General features: G+C 51.6%; 8 protein-coding genes across 8 annotated transcripts; 6 read left to right on the top strand and 2 right to left on the bottom strand.

Annotated features, from left to right (window-relative positions):
• Positions 1-637: 637 nt before the first annotated feature.
• On the top strand, positions 638-4,440 carry BCR38DRAFT_432082 (uncharacterized protein). Its single transcript, XM_040860148.1, has 2 exons — positions 638-1,317; positions 1,373-4,440. The coding sequence occupies exons 1-2, from the start codon at positions 795-797 to the stop codon at positions 4,054-4,056; spliced, it is 3,207 nt and encodes a 1,068-aa protein (XP_040716339.1). The 5' UTR covers positions 638-794; the 3' UTR covers positions 4,057-4,440.
• A 119-nt stretch (positions 4,441-4,559) lies between these two features.
• BCR38DRAFT_474134 (guanine deaminase) lies at positions 4,560-6,763 on the top strand. Its single transcript, XM_040862960.1, has 3 exons — positions 4,560-4,790; positions 4,860-5,266; positions 5,323-6,763. The coding sequence occupies exons 2-3, from the start codon at positions 5,011-5,013 to the stop codon at positions 6,540-6,542; spliced, it is 1,476 nt and encodes a 491-aa protein (XP_040716340.1). The 5' UTR covers positions 4,560-4,790; positions 4,860-5,010; the 3' UTR covers positions 6,543-6,763.
• Positions 6,764-6,911: 148 nt separating this feature from the next.
• Positions 6,912-9,528, bottom strand: BCR38DRAFT_432086 (SPOC like C-terminal domain-containing protein). Its single transcript, XM_040860149.1, has 3 exons — positions 9,227-9,528; positions 8,575-9,171; positions 6,912-8,525 (listed from the first exon to the last, which is right to left on the bottom strand). The coding sequence occupies exons 1-3, from the start codon at positions 9,299-9,301 to the stop codon at positions 7,251-7,253; spliced, it is 1,947 nt and encodes a 648-aa protein (XP_040716341.1). The 5' UTR covers positions 9,302-9,528; the 3' UTR covers positions 6,912-7,250.
• Positions 9,529-9,689: 161 nt separating this feature from the next.
• BCR38DRAFT_432091 (uncharacterized protein) lies at positions 9,690-12,017 on the top strand. The gene is made up of 4 exons (XM_040860150.1): positions 9,690-10,143; positions 10,199-10,763; positions 10,815-11,195; positions 11,237-12,017. Exons 1-4 carry the CDS (start codon positions 9,889-9,891, stop codon positions 11,539-11,541), a joined length of 1,506 nt encoding a protein of 501 aa, XP_040716342.1. The 5' UTR covers positions 9,690-9,888; the 3' UTR covers positions 11,542-12,017.
• Positions 12,018-12,144: 127 nt separating this feature from the next.
• Positions 12,145-14,720, top strand: BCR38DRAFT_432093 (major facilitator superfamily domain-containing protein). The gene is made up of 5 exons (XM_040860151.1): positions 12,145-12,823; positions 12,906-12,979; positions 13,061-14,277; positions 14,310-14,504; positions 14,560-14,720. The coding sequence occupies exons 1-5, from the start codon at positions 12,632-12,634 to the stop codon at positions 14,676-14,678; spliced, it is 1,797 nt and encodes a 598-aa protein (XP_040716343.1). The 5' UTR covers positions 12,145-12,631; the 3' UTR covers positions 14,679-14,720.
• Positions 14,721-18,063: 3,343 nt separating this feature from the next.
• Positions 18,064-19,310, top strand: BCR38DRAFT_457410 (Inosine/uridine-preferring nucleoside hydrolase domain-containing protein; the record flags this gene model as incomplete). The annotated part of the gene is made up of 5 exons (XM_040862039.1): positions 18,064-18,312; positions 18,378-18,716; positions 18,772-18,835; positions 18,893-19,075; positions 19,129-19,310. The coding sequence occupies 5 exons, from the start codon at positions 18,064-18,066 to the stop codon at positions 19,308-19,310; spliced, it is 1,017 nt and encodes a 338-aa protein (XP_040716344.1).
• A 173-nt stretch (positions 19,311-19,483) lies between these two features.
• Positions 19,484-20,091, top strand: BCR38DRAFT_408923 (uncharacterized protein; the record flags this gene model as incomplete). The annotated part of the gene is made up of 3 exons (XM_040858320.1): positions 19,484-19,526; positions 19,581-19,829; positions 19,859-20,091. 3 exons carry the CDS (start codon positions 19,484-19,486, stop codon positions 20,089-20,091), a joined length of 525 nt encoding a protein of 174 aa, XP_040716345.1.
• Positions 20,092-20,570: 479 nt separating this feature from the next.
• On the bottom strand, positions 20,571-21,843 carry BCR38DRAFT_432113 (HIT-like domain-containing protein). The gene is made up of 2 exons (XM_040860152.1): positions 21,579-21,843; positions 20,571-21,404 (listed from the first exon to the last, which is right to left on the bottom strand). The coding sequence occupies exons 1-2, from the start codon at positions 21,693-21,695 to the stop codon at positions 20,745-20,747; spliced, it is 777 nt and encodes a 258-aa protein (XP_040716346.1). The 5' UTR covers positions 21,696-21,843; the 3' UTR covers positions 20,571-20,744.
• Between the last annotated feature and the right edge of the window lie 2 nt (positions 21,844-21,845).

Consider the following 21,845-nt stretch of genomic DNA (forward strand, 5'->3'; position numbering starts at 1 on the left):
GTACCTTTGCACGCATCCCGCATCTCCGTTTCGTGTGCTGGGCCTTGCTGCTTGTACATCTTAAGAGATTATTCGAATGCGACCTGTGTGGTCAACTTTGAGAATGCCAATAAGAACCGATGTTCCCGACTTCATAGTTTGAGGCGCTTTGTCTGATGAGACTAACTTGGATGCGATGGTTCTAAGCCAGTCCATGGAACTCACAATGGTGTCCGTTTGCCACGATTGGCTCACTGTAAAAGGGCGTCGGAACCAATATTGGAGAATCCAATTTGTTGTCAACAGAGTTAAGATGCTGGATATTTAAGTAGCTAGGTGCGTTGGTCATTAATTGCTCGCATGGGCCCTGTTTTGTGCATTATTGCCGAATATTCGGGTCCAACTAGTTTAAAATAAGATTCCTACTTCAAGTAAACAACAAATAATCGACAACAATTACCCTCAGGGACAAAAGAGATGAGGCTCAAGCTCAGAATGCTGTTGTATCAACCCAGACGAGCAACCAAGACCCAGTTGAGACTTCAACGGTTCAAGTGTGGGGTTAGAGTAGCTAGTTCCCTGCATTGCAACACCTTTCTACCCCAGCTTACCAGCCACAGCCAGTGACCAGCTCTTGTAACTAACTGGTCTTGGTTTTCCCAACGTCCTCCACAATCGCGTGAACCTACATCCAAAACCGAGAGTCGGAGCGCCTCAATCAATCGCCTTTGCGGCCAACGTCAGCGCCAGGCCGTCGTGACCCAATTCAGCGCGCTCGTAGGCAACCACGGACGGCTGGCTTTGGGGCTTCGTAGATGGTTTCCATGGACGCTCTAATCTTCGGCGCGAGCGACGCGCCTCGGGCGCAAGCCTGCAACTCCATCAATGAGCTCCGGGACCACCTACGCAGCCTCATCACTGCCAAATCCACCGAGACTCGGGCGGAACACATTTCCGCAACGTTTGAGTTCCGATTCCATGTCGTCTTCTATTTGACAGCAGACTCGGAAGGCATCGCAGAGGATGGAGCTGATCCCGTCCGTCAGCTCCAGCAGTCCATCACGCGAACAGTGAACGCCTCGGAGACAATCCAAAACCAGCCTACCGACGACCCAGTACTTCAAACAGCTATCGCCAAGCACATAATTAGCTCTGTGGGAGCCGAGGATGGCAGCTCTTGGAATGTGCGCTCAGTATCGCGGGGGAATCAGGGCTGGACTTTCACATATCACTGCAAGAACTCGGCCGAGACTTGGAACCGACAAAATGCGAAGAATCCTGACCGATTACCCATTGGATTATTCAGTGCTGTTGGCGGCCTGGATCCCATCAATTTGTGTATGACACATTGCGAATACACTTGGGAACTATGGACGACTGACTTTATTTGTAGCTCGGCCGGCATTCGACTGTCGAGGTACATTGACTATTTCATTTTCTAAATTTAGCAGGGCTGTCGTTGTTAAATACGAACACACCCCTCTGCACAAGACGGTGGCAGACCTAGTAAACCTTCTCGTACCATCAATAACGCCCCCGCCAGTCGCGAATCCTAACATCAACGGCAACAGATCAACCAAAGCCAAGCGTCCCCCGCCTGCCGAAGGGGAAGAAGGCACGCGCAAGAGGCGTGTAAAGAGGAAGAGCAGGACTGGTGGTGAAACTGTGGAGGACAGCCTGGACGAAGCATTATCGCAAGCGGCAGCTACTCCATTACCAGCACCAGGGGCTGTCCATACAGCATCAATTCTAAATGTGCCTCCAGCAGAAGCTGCAAGACGCCGCGAGGTTGCCATCACACTCCTCACTGGAAAGGATATTGATCCGGCAACACTTTCAGCAGAACAGTTCAACATATTCGCGAACCAGGCGCCGCATCTGCAAGAGCTGTCTCTCGACATGCTAGCTAAGTATGGTGCTGAACGGCTGAGAATTGTGCATCCTGACGAGAAAGAGCAAGGTTCCAACAATTCCACGCCAGCGCAAAATACCGGGTTGAACACTCCTGCTGGTGCTGGCTCCGCATCAATGCCTGGTGATACGGACACGCCTTCCAAGACGAGGCGACCTAGCAAGAAGTCAGAAGCTGCCGGGTTTGAAGCTGCTGATGGTAGCGTTGTGTCTGGCGCAGATCAGTCTGCGCAGCCGAAACAGATGAAGACCAGAGGAGGTTGTGATACCTGCAAACAGAAGAAAGCCAAATGCACAAAGGAGCATCCTGTATGCTCGGTGTGCAGCGATGCAAGAGAAAAGTGTTACTATGCATTCGCGAAGCCGAAACCTAAGAGGAAGTCGGAGAAGTCGGCTGAAGTCATTGAAAATGACGAATCAGATATTCCTGTCGAAACCGAACAACCCTCGCAAGATGAGTTCGCCCAGCCTATACAGGACGAGCAACCGTGCCAGGAAGATTATCCGCAAAATGTACTAGAACAGCAAGAGCAATCAGAAGTGCAACGGCAGCAACACCATACCCAAGTTGCTCAAACGGCACAGATGGATCCTGATAATGACGAATTCATCCCCGATCCAAACATCCTCTCTGGACCAATTGATCTTGCGCACCCCGAACCCCAGCAATCGGTCACGAACTTTTTTAAAGTGCACAGCAATTCCGGCCTAACATTTTCGCCGGCAACACATCCTGAACCGGCACCGCAGAGAACCGGCGCAGTCTCTGAATTCTCATTCTCCGAATCCGTGCAGGTTCACATGGAGACATCTCAGCCGCCATCGGGGTTAACATTCCCCTTAGTCGCACATACTACGCCGCGGGAACAGCCCTCAGGCTTGACATTCCCGTCGCAACCATCCATAACTCAGCAAAGCCAGCGACCGAATCCGTCTCCTTCGAAGGACAGTAATCGGCATAACTTGCCAACGGCATCTCATCGAGCTGAGACTGCGGATGCAACACATGGGCAATCCACACCGGGATGGAACGACCTGCCAAATTTGTCAGCAGTTGCTAGACGGACTACCACCCAGTCACCTACTCTCACTCAACAACAAGAAGCAAAACGTCCAAAGTCATGCAGACCTGAGGCTGAGTCTAGTCCTCCCATGTACGATGCGTTGCAGCACACTACTGCCCCCTCTCAAACAACACAGCAGCGAAGGTATTCTTCCCAAGCGCCAAAATCTCAATCTCCGCATCAAAGTGCGGCGCAGAACCTAAACGCTCGCTCAAAATCTCGACAAGAACACACATCGCAGACAAATACTCCGGTCGCACAAACCCCGATTCCACCATCACAAGTCCCTCCTGCACATCAAACCATCAACAGCTCGTACAGCCCTACAACCGCAACACCAGCCTCGAACTCCGTGTCATCCTATGACGTATACGGTCGTTTCAACAGCACGAGCAATGATCAGGACTCCAGCTCGAGTAACGACCCAGCTTCATCCCGAATCGCATATGAACCGAGCTCATACACTACGCAGTCGACCTCAGCAGCGTCTTCGTATACAACACCTTCATACGACTATTCACGAAGCACTGGCTCGACTAATCCTCTAAGCCATGCCCTTAATACGTCCGCTGGATATGGTACCTCGACGAGCACAAGTGTAAACCAGTGGACCACACCACAGAGCCGCGCAGCCCAATCGAACAGTGCGGCATCCAACACTACCGATCCATACGGCCTGTCGTCTTCGGGTGCGCAGGCTCCTTCGTCGCAGTCGTATGCGAGAGACCCGTCTTCGTCACGGCGACAGACTTCGCAAAATCCTACGTACAGAGGACAGTCACAGACACAGTCGCAGACACAGTCGCAGACACAGTCGCAGCCGCATTCGTATAACTCGTATTCGTCGCAGCAACCAAGTGCATCGCAGCAGCAGAACCAAGACCAGAACTGGTATGGGTTCGCATCAGCCAACAGCAATGCCAACAGTACCGGCTACAGCAGCAATTCTAGGGGAGGCGGCTATGGCAACACGGCAGGCTTGGGCCACCCGGGTCCTTATCAGGGCCAGCGATCTAGTGTATCGGGGTACTCTAGTCATGGATACGGAGGCTCAGATGACATTTATGACTTGTTGAGGGCCAGTAGCTCGAGGGGCAACTGATTGCGGATAGCGGTCGTGGTTTCGTATCCAATATCCATGCGCAGTATGTGTTGAAAGGGATTTGATGAAAATTTCGTGTTGTGTGGAGGAATTTGCCATCAAGTTGGCTGCACGGCATCATAACCAGGCTAGAAAGGCCTGAAGGGATGTTTTTTGCCGGTGCACAAATGCTCTTTCACGAATCTTGTATATAGCATTAGGTTTGATTAGGCGGAGCCGAGCAATATCGGGGCGGCCGGCGGGATGATACCATTTTGCCGTTCTCTAGCTCAATGATGAAGCCTAAATATGTTGAAGACTACGTACCTCAAGATCCTTGCCGAAGCATTGTGTCATTGCTGTCGTTGCACGACGGAAAACTTGCACCGTAGTCATAACCATGGAGCTCATCTGGTTGTTGAAGTGAAGAATTATGGAGATCAGGGCAGTCAAAGTATACACTTAGGTAAAGATAATAGTGAATAATTTAGGATGGAGATCCAGCGGCTACGGGCTCCGGCGGCCACCGGGGTTGGCGGGCGGGGGCACTGTGCGAAGCTCCCTATCCCTCCGCCTCCCACAGTCAGAGCTGGCGGTTACATCAAATGCAGGAACGTAGAAAGTTCCGACTATAATTGGAGAGTGTGACAAGATAGCAACCCACCTTGCAGTTTCTTTGTTCCCAGTCCATTGGCAGGAACGGATATCTAGAATTGCGGATATTTTTTCCTTCGAGAAATACGTGCGAGAAATACGTGAGCACAAATCCTCCGAGATATAGCCAGCTGATTGAGAGGTCATACATTTATTGACCAAGGCTACAGATGACATTGAGAGACTTGGAACTGCAGTGACCAGTTCCGATTCAACATTGGGCAGACTGTTTGGAAGGTCGCATCCGAAGTCGGGACTCTTCATTACGTGCAGGTTGTTCGTCAAGGAGGACTGAGCTGAGAGGGCAAGACGACAGAAACTATGGCGTCAAACAGCGGCAACGCGAAGAAGCAGGCGTTCGTGGGAACCTTTGTCCACAGCAAGAAGCTGGACGAGCTGGAATATCTCCATGATACCGTCGTCTGCGTCGACCCATCTGGCAAGATCGTGGCGGTGGAGCGTGAGTGTGACGCGAAAAAGGCGGAGCAAATTCTGTTTGCCAAACTGGGCTGGGACGCGGCCGATGTCCAAGTGCATGTGTGCAAGGAGGGACAGTTCTTCTTTCCGGGATTTATAGGTGAGTCTCCTTCTTTCGAATTGAGCATTACATCAGGAACTAAGCGCCCTACGCAGATACCCACATCCATGCTTCGCAGTATCCCAATGTAGGCATCTTCGGCAAGTCGACGCTGCTGGACTGGCTCAACACCTACACCTTTCCCATGGAGGCGTCACTGTCTTCGCTTTCCAAAGCGCGTCGTGTGTACACGCGTTGCATCCGGCGCACGCTGGCCCACGGCACCACAACAGCCGCCTACTACGCCACCATCTCGGTCCCTTCAACCAGCCTCCTAGCCGACCTTTGCCTCTCCCTCGGCCAGCGCGCCTTCGTCGGCCGCGTCTGCATGGACCGTCTGGGTCCGTCCTACTACCTCGACGAGTCTCCCGAAGCAGCCCTCAGCGCCACAAAAGCGAGCATCGAGCACATCCGCTCTATCGACCCCAACTATGACCTCATCACCCCAATCCTCACCCCGCGCTTCGCCCCCTCTTGCACAGCCGACACCATGAAGCGCCTCGGTGCCCTGCAGGCCGAGACGGGATTGCCGGTGCAGACGCACATCTCCGAGAACGTCAACGAGATCACCCTCGTCCGCGACTTGTTCCCCGACAGCGAACACTACGCCGGCGTCTACGATGACTGCGGTTTGCTTACCCCGAAAACGATCCTTTCACATGCTATCCATTTGAGCGAGGATGAAGCGGAGCTCATTACCGCTAGGGGGTCCAAGGTTGCCCATTGTCCGTGTAGCAATAGTGCCATTACAAGTGGTGAGGCGCGCGTCCGCTGGTTGTTGGATAAGGGGATTGGAGTTGGGCTCGGCACCGATATGAGTGGTGGGTATAGCCCTTCGATCCTTGAGGCGGCTCGGTTGGCTTGTCTGGTCAGTCGACATTTGGCGATGGGGGATGGAAAAGGTGGGGCTGCTGATGCGGCCACGATGATGGTGCAGCAAGTTTCGGCGGAGGAGAGAGAAAGGGCCAAGTTGAGTGTCGAGGAGGTGTTGTATCTAGCTACGAAGGGTGGCGCCGCCGTGGTTGGGCTTGAGGGAAAAGTTGGGGGGTTTGAGGTCGGCATGGAGTGGGATGCGCAGTTGGTTGGACTGGGAGTCGTGGGGGAGGTGGCTGAGGGCAAGGGGGTTGATCAGGTTGAAGGCGAAGACGAGGGGAATGTAGATTTGTTTGGCTGGGAGAGCTGGGAGGACAGAGTCGCCAAGTGGTTGTTTAATGGCGATGATCGGAATACGAAGAGAGTGTGGGTCAGGGGCCGGCTAGTGCATAGTCGAGTGTGAAGGGAGGGTGGAAGACTGATGACACACGAAGAGGGGGAGGCGAGCTGTACGACGATGATGATGATGATCACGACGAATACATGCGCGCATGTGTATGGGTAAGGACAGACGAAGAGACTCAAGTATCCCGATGGATAGGATAGATATAAACGCGTCTCCCTTTACCTATGGCAAGGGGGGCGTAAGATTGTATATGAATGAGGTGTCTGACCCGTAAGTGGACAGTAACTTTGGTGTTACTTTTGGGAAAAGGGGTTCGTTTCGCCGTCTGAACTTTAAGTGACACTAGTCTTCTCTAGTGCCATATTATGTCTGAACCTAGGGCATCTAGAGCAGACCTCGGAAACTCATTGCTTTCTTACCAAGTTCTTCCTCTCGGGTTGGACCGCAATTCTCGCTGAGTTGCCAACAATCAACACTTGGATTCGTGTGGCTTGTCTACCTACACCAGTTGCACGACAGCAAATGGTCAGATTTTGAATATTGCCACTGCAGAAGAGCGAACTCAACTCCACAAAAGAGGCATGCTTATCATGGGTTTAGCGTACAAGGGCACATTCTGATCATGCCGCCCATCAAGGTTCCTCCTAATCATTGGCCTATGGAACATGAAATGATGCCACATGGTTTCCATAGTCACGCATGCCTAAGTAACCTCCTTAACGCCAACTAATCCCATAATGATCCATATACATCAGCTTGCTAGTATCACAAATTGTCCTCGCCCCACTGCTCAAGCCTGTCAACCAGATCGGCCTTCAAGCCTTTGTTATCTAGCCCGCGGCCGGCGAGGATATGCTTCAGCTCGGCAACCTTCAGTTTTGACAGGTCGCCCGCCTTGATGCGCTTCTTTAGAGCCGCGTCGTTGAGCGCCGAGCCGGAATCACCGTTAGCGTTCTTACTCACAGTTATTCTCGATTTCTTAGCAGGACGAGGCTCGTCGTCATCATCCTCTGCTTCCCGCTTGATGCACTTGTGCTCCTCGTGCCGTCCCAGTGCTTCGTCGGCGACTTTCGACCACTCTTCGATATAGCCACCGCAACGCTTGTGGATGGCCTTGTACTTGGGCACCGTGGCATCATCCGGTGTCTCGGGGACTTCGTCGTCAAGAGCTAGGGCCTGGAGTATTTTGTAGTGCCACTGCAGAGCTGGGTTTGGGTATTTGGCGGGATTGTAAGTGGCACTTGGCAGTTGCAGTTGCCGTACGATCAAATTCATCTTGTCCGTCAGTTCATCCGTCGTTCGGACGCAGGTCGTCTCCGGGGGCTCGCGAACGTCATCGGCGAACGGGATCGGGAAGAGCCACATGCCAGCTGGTAGATACTCTCCCGGGGTCCCCTCATTCTTCTGAGCGCTCGAAGGAATGATGGCGACCAGCTTGGGGTTTCCGTTCTTTCGTGCAATGTGCCAGGCGATGCCAATCTTCTTTGATTTTAGCAGCTTCTGCCACAATGCTGTGAAGACACGCGTAGAGCCAATATAGTGTTCCTCACTGGGGTAGATGAAGATGGACTTGTCAATCGACATCCAGAATTTCAACAGGGATCGATCTTTGAAACCGATGACCCGGATAATGGGATTACCGAAGTCCTTTAACGATTTCTGCTCTTCTGGGCTGAAGTAGACGTATTCGCCACCGAATTTGTAGGCCTTCTTAATATCGCCTGTTTCAACGGTTCGGGCACTATCCGAGGCGAGGCGACTTGTCTCGCTGACGGCAATTTGGGCCTTCTCACCGTCAAGCCAGACATAGCAAGTTCTTGCGGGTACCTGCTTCTGGATGATGTTATAGCCCTTTACTGAGATCTGAAAGCCTGGGCCAATCTCAAACGGACAGTTTGAAAAATACGCGCGCTTTGGCGTCTGCTTGCCATTGATGTTGGACACCAGCGCATGCAGTAACGTTAAGCCATCCCCCGATTTTGAGCTGTTGACTCGGTTGGGCTGTGTGACCTCAGCCGCGGGGTTTCGGTAAATGATATCCTGATGAACATTAGCGACGCGTACAAAACAACGACAGATACGAACCCACGTCGTAGAACTTGGTGAAGTCGAACTTTTCGTCCTCACGAGTAATTGGGTACAGGTCGATGATGACACTAAGATCGTAAAGATCCTTAGCTCGGACTGCTGCAGACTCGTTCTCCTTCTTGTTGCCGGAGTGAGGATCATCATTGTCGGTGATGATAAACAACCTGCGAGACCCAAAGTTGGGTGCCTTCGTGGTGAAGATCTGGTTGGCACAGAAGAGCACATCTTTCAAGTTGACTTTCTCGGCCGACGGCTTCAGAACTTCCTCCGAGTCTTCATCGTCCTCAACCAAGCTCCGCAATTTCTTTACATCGACTGCGTCCGGCACATCCAGGGGTGTGTAGACATAGCAGTGGGGATATCCGAGGTTGCTCTCATCAAGAAACTTGGTCTTCTCCGTCCCAAAGAGAAGAATGCCCATCATATCTTTAGGGCTGGAAATGATACGCTGTTGCATGACTTGATAGGCGCACTTCAGGGCGGCTGACAGTGCGCTGTCCTTGTCGGCTTTCTTGTCATCTGACGGAGGCGGCTTCTTCATCATTGAATCGCTGACCTCGATCGCGAAGAGTAGCGCATCTTTCTGATGTTTGTAGTCCTAGGCAACCGTCAGCGACTGACGGGTGGATGCGAGTGAGTGCAGCTGCCCATACATGCTCATCCAGACCCTCTTCCTCCTCCTCCTCTTCATCGCCGTCTCGTTGCTCATAGTCGCCTCGGCCACTCATGATGCCGGTCGCAATTCTACAAACGGTCTGCTTTCAGGGACTTTGGTGATTCCACGGAATAGATTGAAACATGAGGAAGATTACAGCATGTGTTGAGTGGCTTTTCAAAATCCCAGGTTCTCAGGCAACCAGGACGCCAGAAACGTCGATGCCAGGGGTTGACGCCAGGCAACCGCGTCACCGGAAGTCATGCCTCGCGCAACGCGAACTCACCTGACATAACAATCAACCGCTAACATTCGGCATTGGAGGGCCTTCGCGAAGAAGCCACGTCGTGGCTGAAGCGCTCTTCAATTGAATGAATCTGATTGGTCACTTCATTTTGGTCACTAATCGCGGGGACTTGCTCTGGTCCGAGCTTCTGGGACGGCAGGTGCATTTTGGCTTGGCGGTATGAGAGCATCATTTCATGACAGTTGTTGGGGAGAGTTTTTTCCTTCCATTAGCCATTATTGGAACTCCATGCAACACTTGTGCTTTTTCTAGATGAGAGCACTGAGCTCTAGCGCATATTATTCACCTGTCTGCTTCGTTTTTCTGCGACACCACTCCGTACTGCGCGTCGGGTTTTGCGACGCGAATCAAACATGTCTCTGCGACACTCTGCAGGGCAGCTCTCCAAGAGAGCTTGCTCTACCGCATCACCAGCTTCAGCAAGCCCAGCCCTTCCATCCCTCCTACTTCCCAAGCACAGAATAATACAGATGCGGACCTTTGCGACACCAGTGCCGCCCGTAACGCAGAATGCAGTCGGTTCCCAGGGCCCGACCGCCATGGTCTTCCTGAACATGGGCGGTCCGTCAACAACGGACGAAGTTGGTGACTTTTTGAGTCGACTATTTGTACGCCGATGATGCTAAGACCATTGACCGTACTTAAATACTAACATCTCTACAGGCTGATGGCGACCTGATTCCGTTAGGGCGGCTGCAAAACTACTTAGGACCTCTAATCTCAAGCCGCCGAACTCCCAAAATCAAAAAACAATATGCCTCTATTGGAGGAGGCTCGCCAATCCGCAGGTGGTCCGAACATCAGAACAAGGAGATGTGCAAGATCCTCGACAAGATATCACCCGAGACCGCACCCCATAAACCCTACGTCGCATTCCGATACGCTGATCCCTTGACTGAAGAGATGTACAAACAACTTCTCGCGGACGGCTTCGGAAACGGCAAGGGCGGCAGAGCAGTGGCATTTACACAATACCCTCAATACTCCTGCTCGACGACGGGAAGCAGCCTGAACGAGCTCTGGAAATGGCGCCAACGCTTGGAAGGCAAAGCCGGCCGTGGCACAATTCAATGGAGTGTCATTGACAGGTGGCCGGTTCACCCGGGGCTTGTTGAAGCTTTCGCCAAGAACATTGAGGACAAGCTGTCAGAGTATCCCAAGGAGAGAAGGGACAAGGTGGTGCTATTATTCTCAGCTCACAGCTTGCCAATGAGCGTGGTAAACAGAGGTACGGCCAATGCTTCGAGGCCCATCATGGTCGCGACTAACCCGTCATCAGGAGATCCATATCCTGCCGAAGTGGCAGCAACAGTATATGCCGTTATGCAGCGTCTGGCGTTTTCCAATCCATACAGACTGTGTTGGCAATCGCAAGTCGGCCCATCGGCCTGGCTTGGTCCCCAAACATCCGATTCGGTGGAGAACTACATCGCCAAGGGACAGAAGGATCTTATTTTGATCCCAATTGCCTTCACGTCGGATCACATCGAGACGCTCTACGAGCTGGACCAAGAGGTGATAGGAGAGTCGGGTCATGCGGACACGGTGAAACGCGTCGAGAGCTTGAATGGCAGCCCCATCTTCATTGATGCTCTAGCTACTATTGCGAAGTCGCATCTTGACAACCGCGTCGCTTGTTCGTACCAGATGGGTCTCCGGTGTCCGGGGTGCAAGAGCGAAAAGTGCGTTGAGTCGAAAAAGTTTTTTGCCGGTGTGGAGAACGCATTTGCGGCATAAATGCGAATGCGTCATTTGTCTTCGCCATGATTGTCGGGCAACAAATCGCATGTTGGCCCATCGAGTTTGCGCCTTATGGATGTCTAGTTCGATCCGCGAATCATGAATCACCATGTTTCCGGATAGTCACAATTCTTTATAACAGACAGAGAAGCTCCGCGGAGCTCGCAGTAGTCAAGCCTTATCATCGGATTCAGGTTCAACATAGATTTAACATAGCAGACTTGTTGGCTGCCTTTCTTCAAGTGACGCAGCATTCGCGGCCGTAATACTGCAACGCTAACGACCGTGCCCAGAGCTTGGATCCGAGACAATCGTAATCCCCATACAACTCGGATATGATCTACAATTAGCCCGACATGGGCCGTTGATCACTTCATCCACGACTACCTCGCCTACTGACGTCATGGCGTCATCGATTTTATCGTGGGAAGTTCTTTGGTGCGTATCCCAAGAGCCAACAGATGAGAATTCCCAGATAACTGCTACTACGGCAAATTTGAATACACATCAAGCACACGTAGTCGTACTGCCTAAGCCGTCAACATGGAACGGAACAAATGTCAGCCTCACGGAAATGCATTGGAATGTCTTACTTTGGGCTCTCTGCTCCTAACTCGGCGTTTCCGGACACTCGGTTCGGTCCAGTGTACTGCGTTAGTTATGTACACCTCTCCAGGTGAAGCAGATTGTTAGCGCAGTACAACACCCCATAATGTTTACTAGTCTTATGATTGTTTTCAAGCTTACAGAGTAATGACACCACCCTTGTCCGGGTAAACCGATACTTGACCTCTCACACAATTTGTATGCGTTGACCAGTAGCTTAAAATGGGTGTTGTATCCACTAGATAGTGAGAGCATCCCAGCAGGCAGTGCGGCGGCCTGCCACGTTGATTCCCCTTGACCAGGGCAATGGCGGTAAAAAGAACCTACCTCACTATTCTCACATCACATGGCAGGGATGGGCAGCGATGATCCACCTTCAAGGGATTCTTACGATGGCCCACTTCCAACTTTGACACAGTCAGTTCCGAACTGTTTTACTCGGCGGCCCACCCTAGTGTCCACCGAATAAGAGTCTGAGTCTGAGCAATGGCCGGAATATATATATAGAGCTACCCGCCTTGTCTCGAGGCCAGAGTCTAGAGCGTTTCTCGTTATTCGCCTTCTGCTGTTGATCTGAAGACTTCAACCATCTCCTGGGATGGCTTTGCGCGCACTAATCTTGACCTACACAGCCTACACAGTACGCTCGTAAGTGCGCATTAGCTGAGAACATCACAGGTACACATTCGAGTCCGCAGCTTCGATCGATCGGCTACACACGCGAAAGCAGACACAAGCCGCGCGAGTAAGATGGGGCGCGGACTACAACCTACTAAGAATAGGAGAAAGCAGATCGACATGGTCGACACGTTGGACGAGACGACGCCGTTGCTGGGTGCGGACACTCAACGATACGGGGACTCGGGTAATGAATCCACGCAGAACCACAGTTGGGCAGGCCTTGAGGATTTTGAAGACGTGCCCCAGTGGCGGCGACCGTCCGTATGTTACCACTCCTTCGGGTCGGACTGAAAAACGACCGTCACTTAGTTTCTTGGACCCCTGGAACTGACTCAACGATTAGGTGTACTGGCTTCTAGGCCCGTATTTTTTGTTCACAGTCGCTTTTGGCGGTGTCATTGTCCCGAAACTGAATTTGTAAGCTGGACAACCATCCCCCACCTACTGCAACCAGCGGATGTTGCGTGGAGGATCAACTAACATAAGCCTGCCAATCAGAATCATTGACCTGGTCTGCCACAATTACTTCGCCGATCGCGCCCTAGAGGACCCGACCTTCCCCTTTCTCCCCGTCGTATTGGGTAGCGATAATCCGCAATGCACCACACCTGTTGTGCAGCGCAGTGTTGCCACCTTCACGCTTGTCACAACCGTCTTAGTGGGTATTTTGTGTGCGCTGACAGCTCCGAAGCTGGGCTCACTGTCAGACCGATTCGGCAGGACAAAGTTACTCTGCGTCGCCTCATGCGGCGGTGTAGTAAACGAGATTATCACGATATTGGCTGCCAAATACCCCGACGCCATCAACTACCGTTGGTTGATTCTGGGCTCCTTCTTTGACGGCATAACTGGCTCGTTCACTGCTGGCAGTATTCTCGGGGCCTCTTACACGAGTGATTGCTCTCCCCCTTCAAAACGGGGAGTCTACATGGGTTACTTGCACGCTTCTCTCTTCACGGGGCTTGCCTTTGGGCCTCTGCTGTCGGGTTACTTCGTCAAGTGGACCGGATCTCTGTTGTCAATTTTTTACGTCACGCTTGGTTGCCATATCTTCTTTATCCTATTTATCCTATTCGTCACGCCCGAGTCGCTTTCGGAGAAGAGGCAGATGATTGCACGCGAAAAATACAAGGCTGAGCAGGATACTCTCGCAAATCAGCTGCGCTGCGATGTTCCAAATGCGCTAGCGCGCGTCATTGGACCCACCGCCTCTGATATGACAAGCTATCGCATGGGCAAGTGGCTCCCGGCGCTTCTCAATGCTAACCCGTTTGCGCCCCTCAAGATACTAGTCCCGCGCGGACACCACAATGCTAGCCTAAGGCGCAATATGATTATTCTCGCCCTCATCGACACCGTGATCCTGGCCGCTGCGTTCGGGTCCGGCACCGTCACCATCCTATACGTTGAGTACATTTTCGATTGGGGCAACTTCGAAGCGTCGCGCTTCCTATCCCTTCTGAGTTTCACACGAGTTTTTATTCTACTCGGCGGGTTCCCGTTCTTCAACTATTTCTTCCGCCCGAGCGCCTTGAAACGCCAGCGCCAAGCAAGCGGGCAAGGCGCCGAGACGAACTCCGGCGCTGATGAGCTGGACATTTGGATGTTGCGCCTTGCGCTCTTTTCGGACGTGGCCGGCATCCTGGGCTACGCGGTCGCTCGGTCGGGGGAGCTTTTTGTTATCTCCGGCATCATAGCCTCCTTTGGCGGGCTGGGTGGCGCAGTGATCCAAAGCACCGTCACCAAGCACGTACCCCCGAGCGTGTCGGGTCTCTGCTGGGGGCCATTGGTCTTCTGCATGCGCTGGGTCGGGTGTTCTCGCCTATTATGTTTAACGGGCTCTACGCCGCCACCGTGGACCTGTTCCCACAGGCATTCTTCGTGCTACTTACGTCCATTTTTGGATTGGCGCTGATGGCCAGTCTATTTCTAAGGCCACACGGTAAGTTCTGTTGATTGGTTGACTCTTTCTGGACTCGAAACTGACGATGGGTTAGTATTTCTCAAGGAAGATGATTATGGTCCGGTACCAACCGCGACAGTAGAAGCAGACAGGGTCGATGCTGATGCTGTCGTAGACGCGGAGGTGGCGGTGGTACCTGTGCCTAGAGTCTAACCGCATTGACCACCTTTTTGCATGCACCCCCATTTTGCAGGGAATTTCTACGCCTCAACAACACGACGTCTCTCAATTTACCTCGCAATTGCTCCCTATCTACGTACAAAATGGCTAATCCAGTGGATAATAGTCTGGACGATTTTGAGCAGCGGATCGAACGCGCTAAAGAGCTTGTCCGTCAGGGCTCTTCCCAGGCCGTAGCAGCTCATCGGTACGGTATCAAGGGGACTACACTGTCCTACCGTATTCGTCACGGTAATTCGTATCGCGACGCGGCCTCCAGGCAACAAAAGTTGACTCCAGAGCAAGAGGAGGTTATCGTGAACTGGATCCTACACGAAGAAGTGTGTGGACGGGCTCCTAGCAAGCGTTATGTGGCCGACTTCGCTGCCAAAATCCTCCTTGCTCAAGGGGATAACAATACAATCGGCCAACACTGGGTGGATCACTTCGTTAGCCGCCATCCACAGATACGTACCAAAATTGGGCGCGTCGTAGATGCTAGCCGAGTTAGAGCGTCCGATTCGAACAAGATCCGAGACTTCTACACCCTCCTCGAACGCTTACGTACGAAGTATCGTATCAAACCCGACAACGAGTATAATATGGATGAGACAGGTGTCCAAGAGGGGGAACCTGGGCATGGTACGGTTATTGGGACGTCTCATTCACGCCGGGTACGTGTATCAAAGTCGGATGCTTCGTCGTGGTGCTCCTGGTTAGAGTACATTTCGCATACCCAACGGGGTACACCTGTCTGCGTATTTTCCGGCAAGAGAGTCCAAGCACAGTGGTTCCCAGACCAAAATATCCCTGAGTGGGAATTCACCGCGACGAGTAAGGGCTGGAGTAATAAAGTTATCGCAAATAGGTGGTTAGATCAGGTTTTTCTCCCCGAGACGAAGCCTAGGGGTACCGAATGGCGACTCCTTATCCTCGACGGCCACCAGACACATTCATGCCGAATTTATGTGGAAAGCCTACTCGAATAGAGTCGCCATGCTGTATTTACCCTCACACTGCAGTGACGATCTCCAGCCCGTGCGATGTCGGGCGGTTCTCATCTGTGAAGACCTACTACCGCCAAGAGCTCAGGGCTTACGCTTCCTACAAGGCTACAGCCCCAATTTACAAGCAACGTATGCTAGAAGCATATCTACGTGCCTCGGAGAGAGCCTTTACTACGGAAAATATTAAATCTGGCTGGCGGAAGACTGGTATATGGCCCCTAGGCTCCGAAGGACTAGTCGACGTATCTTGTGATCCTCCGGAGCCTCATACACCAGATCCTCCGCCTCATATATCACCACCTTTAATTGCTTTTACCTCAGAAAGCGCAGCAACTATCTAGCCAACTACAGTCGATAGAGAAAGCCGAGGGCGGGGTATCTCGTAAGATTCGTACCCTAGTAGGCAAGGCGGGCAAGGCCCTTACACTCCAGGCCGCCGAGAATGCCAAATTACGTATCGAAAACGAGCAACTATAGAAAGAACTCGATAAATACGCTCCAGATATACGCCAGCCCGTCGAGCCAGACCCGAATAAAGTATTCGTTAACTTATCAGCGATCCGAACAGCCCAGGACAAGCGAAATGTTACGAACCGTTGGCCCTGAACCAACATTACAGGCCCGTCGGCAGGCCAGGTGGATACAGACACTAGGATCACGGGACCCCGCATCGGAGGAAGGAAAGGACCGATAGGTCACGTGACCTACAGGGGGGATATGTTGGACAACCAACATATCCAAGTGGGGTTCAGTGAAGGAGAGATGGGTATATAAGGGACAGGACTCCCAGGCATTTCATAGATAGACAGTCTCTACTTCAGTGATCAATCTAAGCATCAATCTAACCCATTGGTGAAATATTGCTTTCGGTCAGGCTCTTCTTGAACGCGTCGCAAAATGCCGGAAGAAAGTCCTTTGTGATATGCGAGTCGCGTAGCAGTCGGTTTGCCATATCTTCAACAGCACTTCGCCGGGGAGGAAATGCTTGCGAATCTAGCTTAATTATCCTTTGAATAATCGTATTTTCTTCTAGTTTTGTTAAATTCCGACCGTTGGCTTAGATATTGCGACGTGATTGACGTTTTTGAAGACGCGCCTGGAGAGTAGTATTCGAGACTTTGTAGATTGTTGCAGCACGTCGGATACTAAGTGTTGAGTCATTTCTGATAGCCTGAGTTGCAAGGAGTAATTGAGATTCTTTTTGAGCAGAATCCATCGAGAATTAGTTGCGTGGTAAAGTTAGGAAGTTTAGTTCTATTTTTTGCTATGGGCGTGACCCGTTCGGTTGGTGACCCGTTCGCTTGTGGACTACGTTACCAATTTTCGACACGCTAGTTTTTTCTATCTACGTTACATATGTTTCTTTTGTTTTATTCACGATTATAGGAGGACGGCAATGGTGCAAGGAGTAATGCTACATTTGGATATACAGACTGGCTACACTCGTTACTTTGAATATGATTTCACCGTATCACCGCTCTCGCTACCGTTGAAAAGGCTCTGGCCGTTTGCGGAAAATCGAACCGAATCTGCCAATGAAACATCTGGTATGGCATGGATCCCCCATGCAATCGGCACTTGAGTGATTTAATGACAGTCTGGGGTTTCCCGATACGCGGCTAAGATGAGAGGCAAGGGGAGTATCCACGCCGATGATAATCAAGAGATAACCACGGTTCTGAACCAGTCACAATGGACGTTTAGTATCGGACTCGGGCGACAGACGCGCTTCAGGGTTCCACACCCTCAGTTCAACCCTGCATTTACATCATCCGTCATCCATCTCCTTTTGCACTTGGATCCATTGATTTCGTGTGGCCTACATAGTGTAGCAATAAATTCACTACACTGTCAGGTACCACCAAGCCGGTAAGTCTGAAAAAGGGTACGATATATTGCTGCTTTTCAACTGTCTATTTGTATACTCACCCCAATTGTTGTTGTGGTTACAGCAGTAGTGAAAGCAGCGGGCAGCCTCTTACCCCTTTTTGGATCGGGTGGCTTGGCGGTACCTGACAGGGTAACAAATTGATTGCCACCTAACTACTGTATCTTAAATAACGACTCCAAATAACCGTGCCCTACTTACGGCGTTCCTGCGTCGATGACGGAGTAGTGCTCTGTCGGGTAGTGTGTGCCGAGGCCTGATATTAGCAAGTCTACTCCACAATGTCGTCAAGCGGTAGGTATAAGTAAGCAGGGCAGCGCCTCAACAATCTAAGTAAACAAGCCTTCTGTTTAGACTTCAGGTTAGAAACTCTGCTCGTACAGTCAACTTCTGCACCACGATGAAGCTGCTTCAGATAACAGGGCTCTTGGCCAGCGGGGCATTGGCCGCCACCAGGCCCAACATCGGCGGCCAGAAGGTTATCATGGAGAATGACTGGAGCACGACTGCGGCCGGTCAGTTCCTCATGGCGCTCGACTACGGCTGGGACGTCCTGGGTCTTGTTGGCGATACGGCCAACACTTGGGCCCTTCAGAGCAGTTTGCATGCGCTGGCCCTCCTTGAAGTCGGCAACTTGTCTTGTATTCCTGTGTACAAGGGCGCTGATTACCCGTTGTTGGTCACGCCGAAAATTATGACGGCGTATCAGAATCTGATGGGGCCGTTTCCTTGGGTAAGAATTTCCTGGCTCTAATCACTTGTTCCCTTGGTCTCTCGAGACTGATTTTGTACGTATAGAAAGGCGTGTTCGCAGAGTATAACGAAACAGCCGAATCGCTCGGCAGCGAGGCGACGGGTGGGGTTCCCCATTCCAGTCCCGCGGCGCTGTACGAGGGATACCCGAACACCACGGTGGCGGGTAACTACTCGGCTGCTTGGATGATCGAGCAGGTCCATACCTATCCCGGCGAGATTGTATTCTACAGCGGCGGGGCGTTGACGAACCTCGCTCTGGCCGTGAGGATGGATCCCGAGTTTGCGGCCTTGACCAAGGGGTTGTACATCATGGGCGGCTTTGCCGATAATAACCTTTTGATGACGAGCGGTGATTTGGATCAAGCGGATATCAATACCGACGTAGGGACTTTGGTTCGGTTTCGTGGTTTCGACAACGGCTAATTCCAGGACTTAGTTTAACTTTAAGGCTGATCCCGAGGCGACTAAGATTGTCTTGACGGCTGCCTTTCCTAACATCAGTAAGACGACTTCATCCAGAATCGAGGCGGTGGAAATGTTACTGATTGATTACTCAGCACTCGTTTCGAACGCAGCCAACGCCTACTTTGCGGATACAGCCTACCTAGAGGAGGCCTACGAAATCCAAACCCCGTACACCAAGCTCGCTCGGGATTATTCCGAGACTTATCTGCCGCTGTGGGATGAGATCACGACTATGGTTATGTTGGATCCCAGTGCTATCTTGAATCAGACTTCTTGTGAGTCGGAAAAGTTGGGTATGTGAAATGCGGCTGGCTGACCATGTCTACAGTTTACGTCAACGTCGACACCTCCTTTTATAGCCCGACTTATGGTAATATCTGGGCGTACCAGGATATCCTGAAGCCAAGTCTTCAAGACTTGAGAGAGGTCAACTTTGTCTACTCGACCAACGAGACAATGTTGCGGACAACGCTGAAGCGGGCTCTGCAGTATCCTAAGAGCTGTTCTTGAAGCAGTTACAAATGCCTGTATCTTGGACAAAGGTGGATAAAGTTGGACCTGCCAGCATCTATCGGATAATATTGGAACTTAACGTATAATAATTCGTGTATATATTGAACGTGTAGCCGACAGCAAGATAATGTAATAATTCCGCGGCGATCAATGCAGCTTATAAAAGTATAATGAGTGGTAGCGCTTTCGAGTTTCTGGGTTGGACATTGCCGGGTACGTCACAGGGACAAAGAGACTGACAATGGCGAATGTTTTTGTCCTTCCAAGACTCTCATGCTAGGCCTCATTATCTCGATCATTACGGAGTAGCACCACATACCAAAGCTAAAGGAATGGACTTGTGTGGGAACCCAGACATTCCTTTCAAAATATTCGACGAAGGTAAAGCCTTCATCTCCCAGAAAGACTTCCAACCTGCCGAAAATGAAAGTAGCAGTCGCTTCATCCTTGAGCGTGTCCACGAGGGCAACTTGAGAGACTTGGCTGACGTTTGCGACTTTCCGGTCTTCGCCATATGTGAGACCAAGACTTTCCATTAATACCAGGGTCTTACCAGCCAGATGGTGTACTCATGTCAGTGGATCTCTGCGTACAAGGTGGATTCCAGCTTTGGACACACCTTGTTCGTTGGGGCCATTACAGGGACGTCCCACAGGCCGCTTTGCAGAGTGGTCTTCAGGTTGATGAGCGAAGGGACCTTCAGGATGAATATAGCGTCTCGAAGCAATATGGGAGAAGGGGGAAGTTGAATTCTGGAGATGTTCTTGGCATGGAGTAGGATTGAGTTGAATGCATAGCGCGGATCTGTTGTCACATGAATATTCACTTTCATCTGATTTAGTTGGTTGTACTCCCGTATAACTTACGTAAGTTCCAATCTTCATTGTTTACTTTGTTTGAAATCTTACCATTTGGACGCTGACCACTAGAATGTTGAGTTTCAAGATGGAGCCGGTGGTGCTGGTGGTAGCAGCTCCAGAAGAATCCTTCCGCCCTTCTTTTGAAAGTAGAATTGCGTATGCTTATCTTGGAGTTCGAGAGAAAGAGTAGATGGAATCGTCATATTATGCGACGGAAACCTTGCCGCTGTGTTAACAAAGACCCGAGCCCCCGCAACCCGCCCACGATTATCCCCACTACAGACCTCACCTGTGAACATGACAATGCACAAATTGAATTTATTTACAAGTGAGATATCCTGGCAACATGAACCTGTAGAATTCTAGGCCGGCATACATACGGATATGTATTCCATAAGTCACAACAAACGACGACGGATATCATGAGTTATACCAAAGGCATACACAGGTGCAGCTGGTGTTGCTGCAATTTTATAGAAAGAATGGAGACTAGGCCGCGGCGATGAATTATTCACAGGCTCAAGACATGCAATCGACATAAATCGCCATCTATACCTCATCGACCAACGACTCAAACCTGAACCACACCCCCTTCCGCCCCGCCCTTCCCATCCTGATCCATCTCCTCCAACAACCCCCTAAACATCTTAGCCTCTTCCTCCATCTCCTCCAAACTCCTAGGCTTGCGTTCCGCGTCCTCAATCCTCGCAAACGCCCCTCCGGGCGTGGGTCTCACCTGTTCCCGATCCCAGAGCGCCCCCCCGACATTCCCCTCCTCCGCCGCCATCTTCTCATACAAGTAATCGCCCAACCCCTCGCTCTTCTCCGTCAGGTTCCGAATCCGCGGGATCACGTGCACGTGGACGTGCGGCACCGTCTGGCCGGCTTCGATACCGTCCTGAATGGCGATGTTGAAGGATCCTGCTTCGGGGGTGCCGGTGGCGGGACTCGGCTGGGTCTTTCCATCCTTGTCGCTGGGAGTGGTGGCTGACGAGTCTTCTGTGGTGTTGGCGGGGGCGGATGAAGATGCCCGGTCAGATGCGCCGCCGGCGAAGAAATGGCGTGCTAGCATGCGTTGCACGCGCTGCACGGCTTGAAATAGGTCTGTGAGCTCTGGTGTCGACAGGTCCGTAAGTCGCTTGTGCGGCTTTTGCGGGCAGATGAGGACGTGACCTGGCAGGAGGGGCTTGAGGTTCACTAGGGCGAAGGAGTGGGGGGTCGTGAGGAAGACCTGCTCGGTGTTAGATTCATCGTCCGCTTTTCGGACCACCTTGCTAAGTATTGAGACTTTATCGGGTTTACGAAATCAGAAGATTCAGATATAGTATATCTCGCAATGACCGCATCTGTCCGCATTGGCGATAGTCTAAGCTAGGATCTGCAACGAAGAGAAACAACGACTCACCTGTGATGTCACCTCAAAGGGGCCAAATTGAATTGGCGCTGTCGGTGTGGTGCTCATTTTCTGCTTCCACGACTTGCCAAAGGGGTTGACAGCAATCAGGCCTCCTTTTCTTATCATGTTGGCATGTATATGGGAGGATGGGATGACCGTGTTTATGTTACGGTCGAGGTTGATCGCTTGCTTTAGCGGGACTCAGTGTGGACCAATGACGTCTGCTCAACTACTTGCATAATGGGATTCACGAAATGCTAACCGGCTTCAACCCCC

Source organism: Pseudomassariella vexata, assembly GCF_002105095.1.
Source record: "Pseudomassariella vexata strain CBS 129021 chromosome Unknown BCR38scaffold_6, whole genome shotgun sequence".
NCBI lineage: Eukaryota > Fungi > Ascomycota > Sordariomycetes > Amphisphaeriales > Pseudomassariaceae > Pseudomassariella > Pseudomassariella vexata.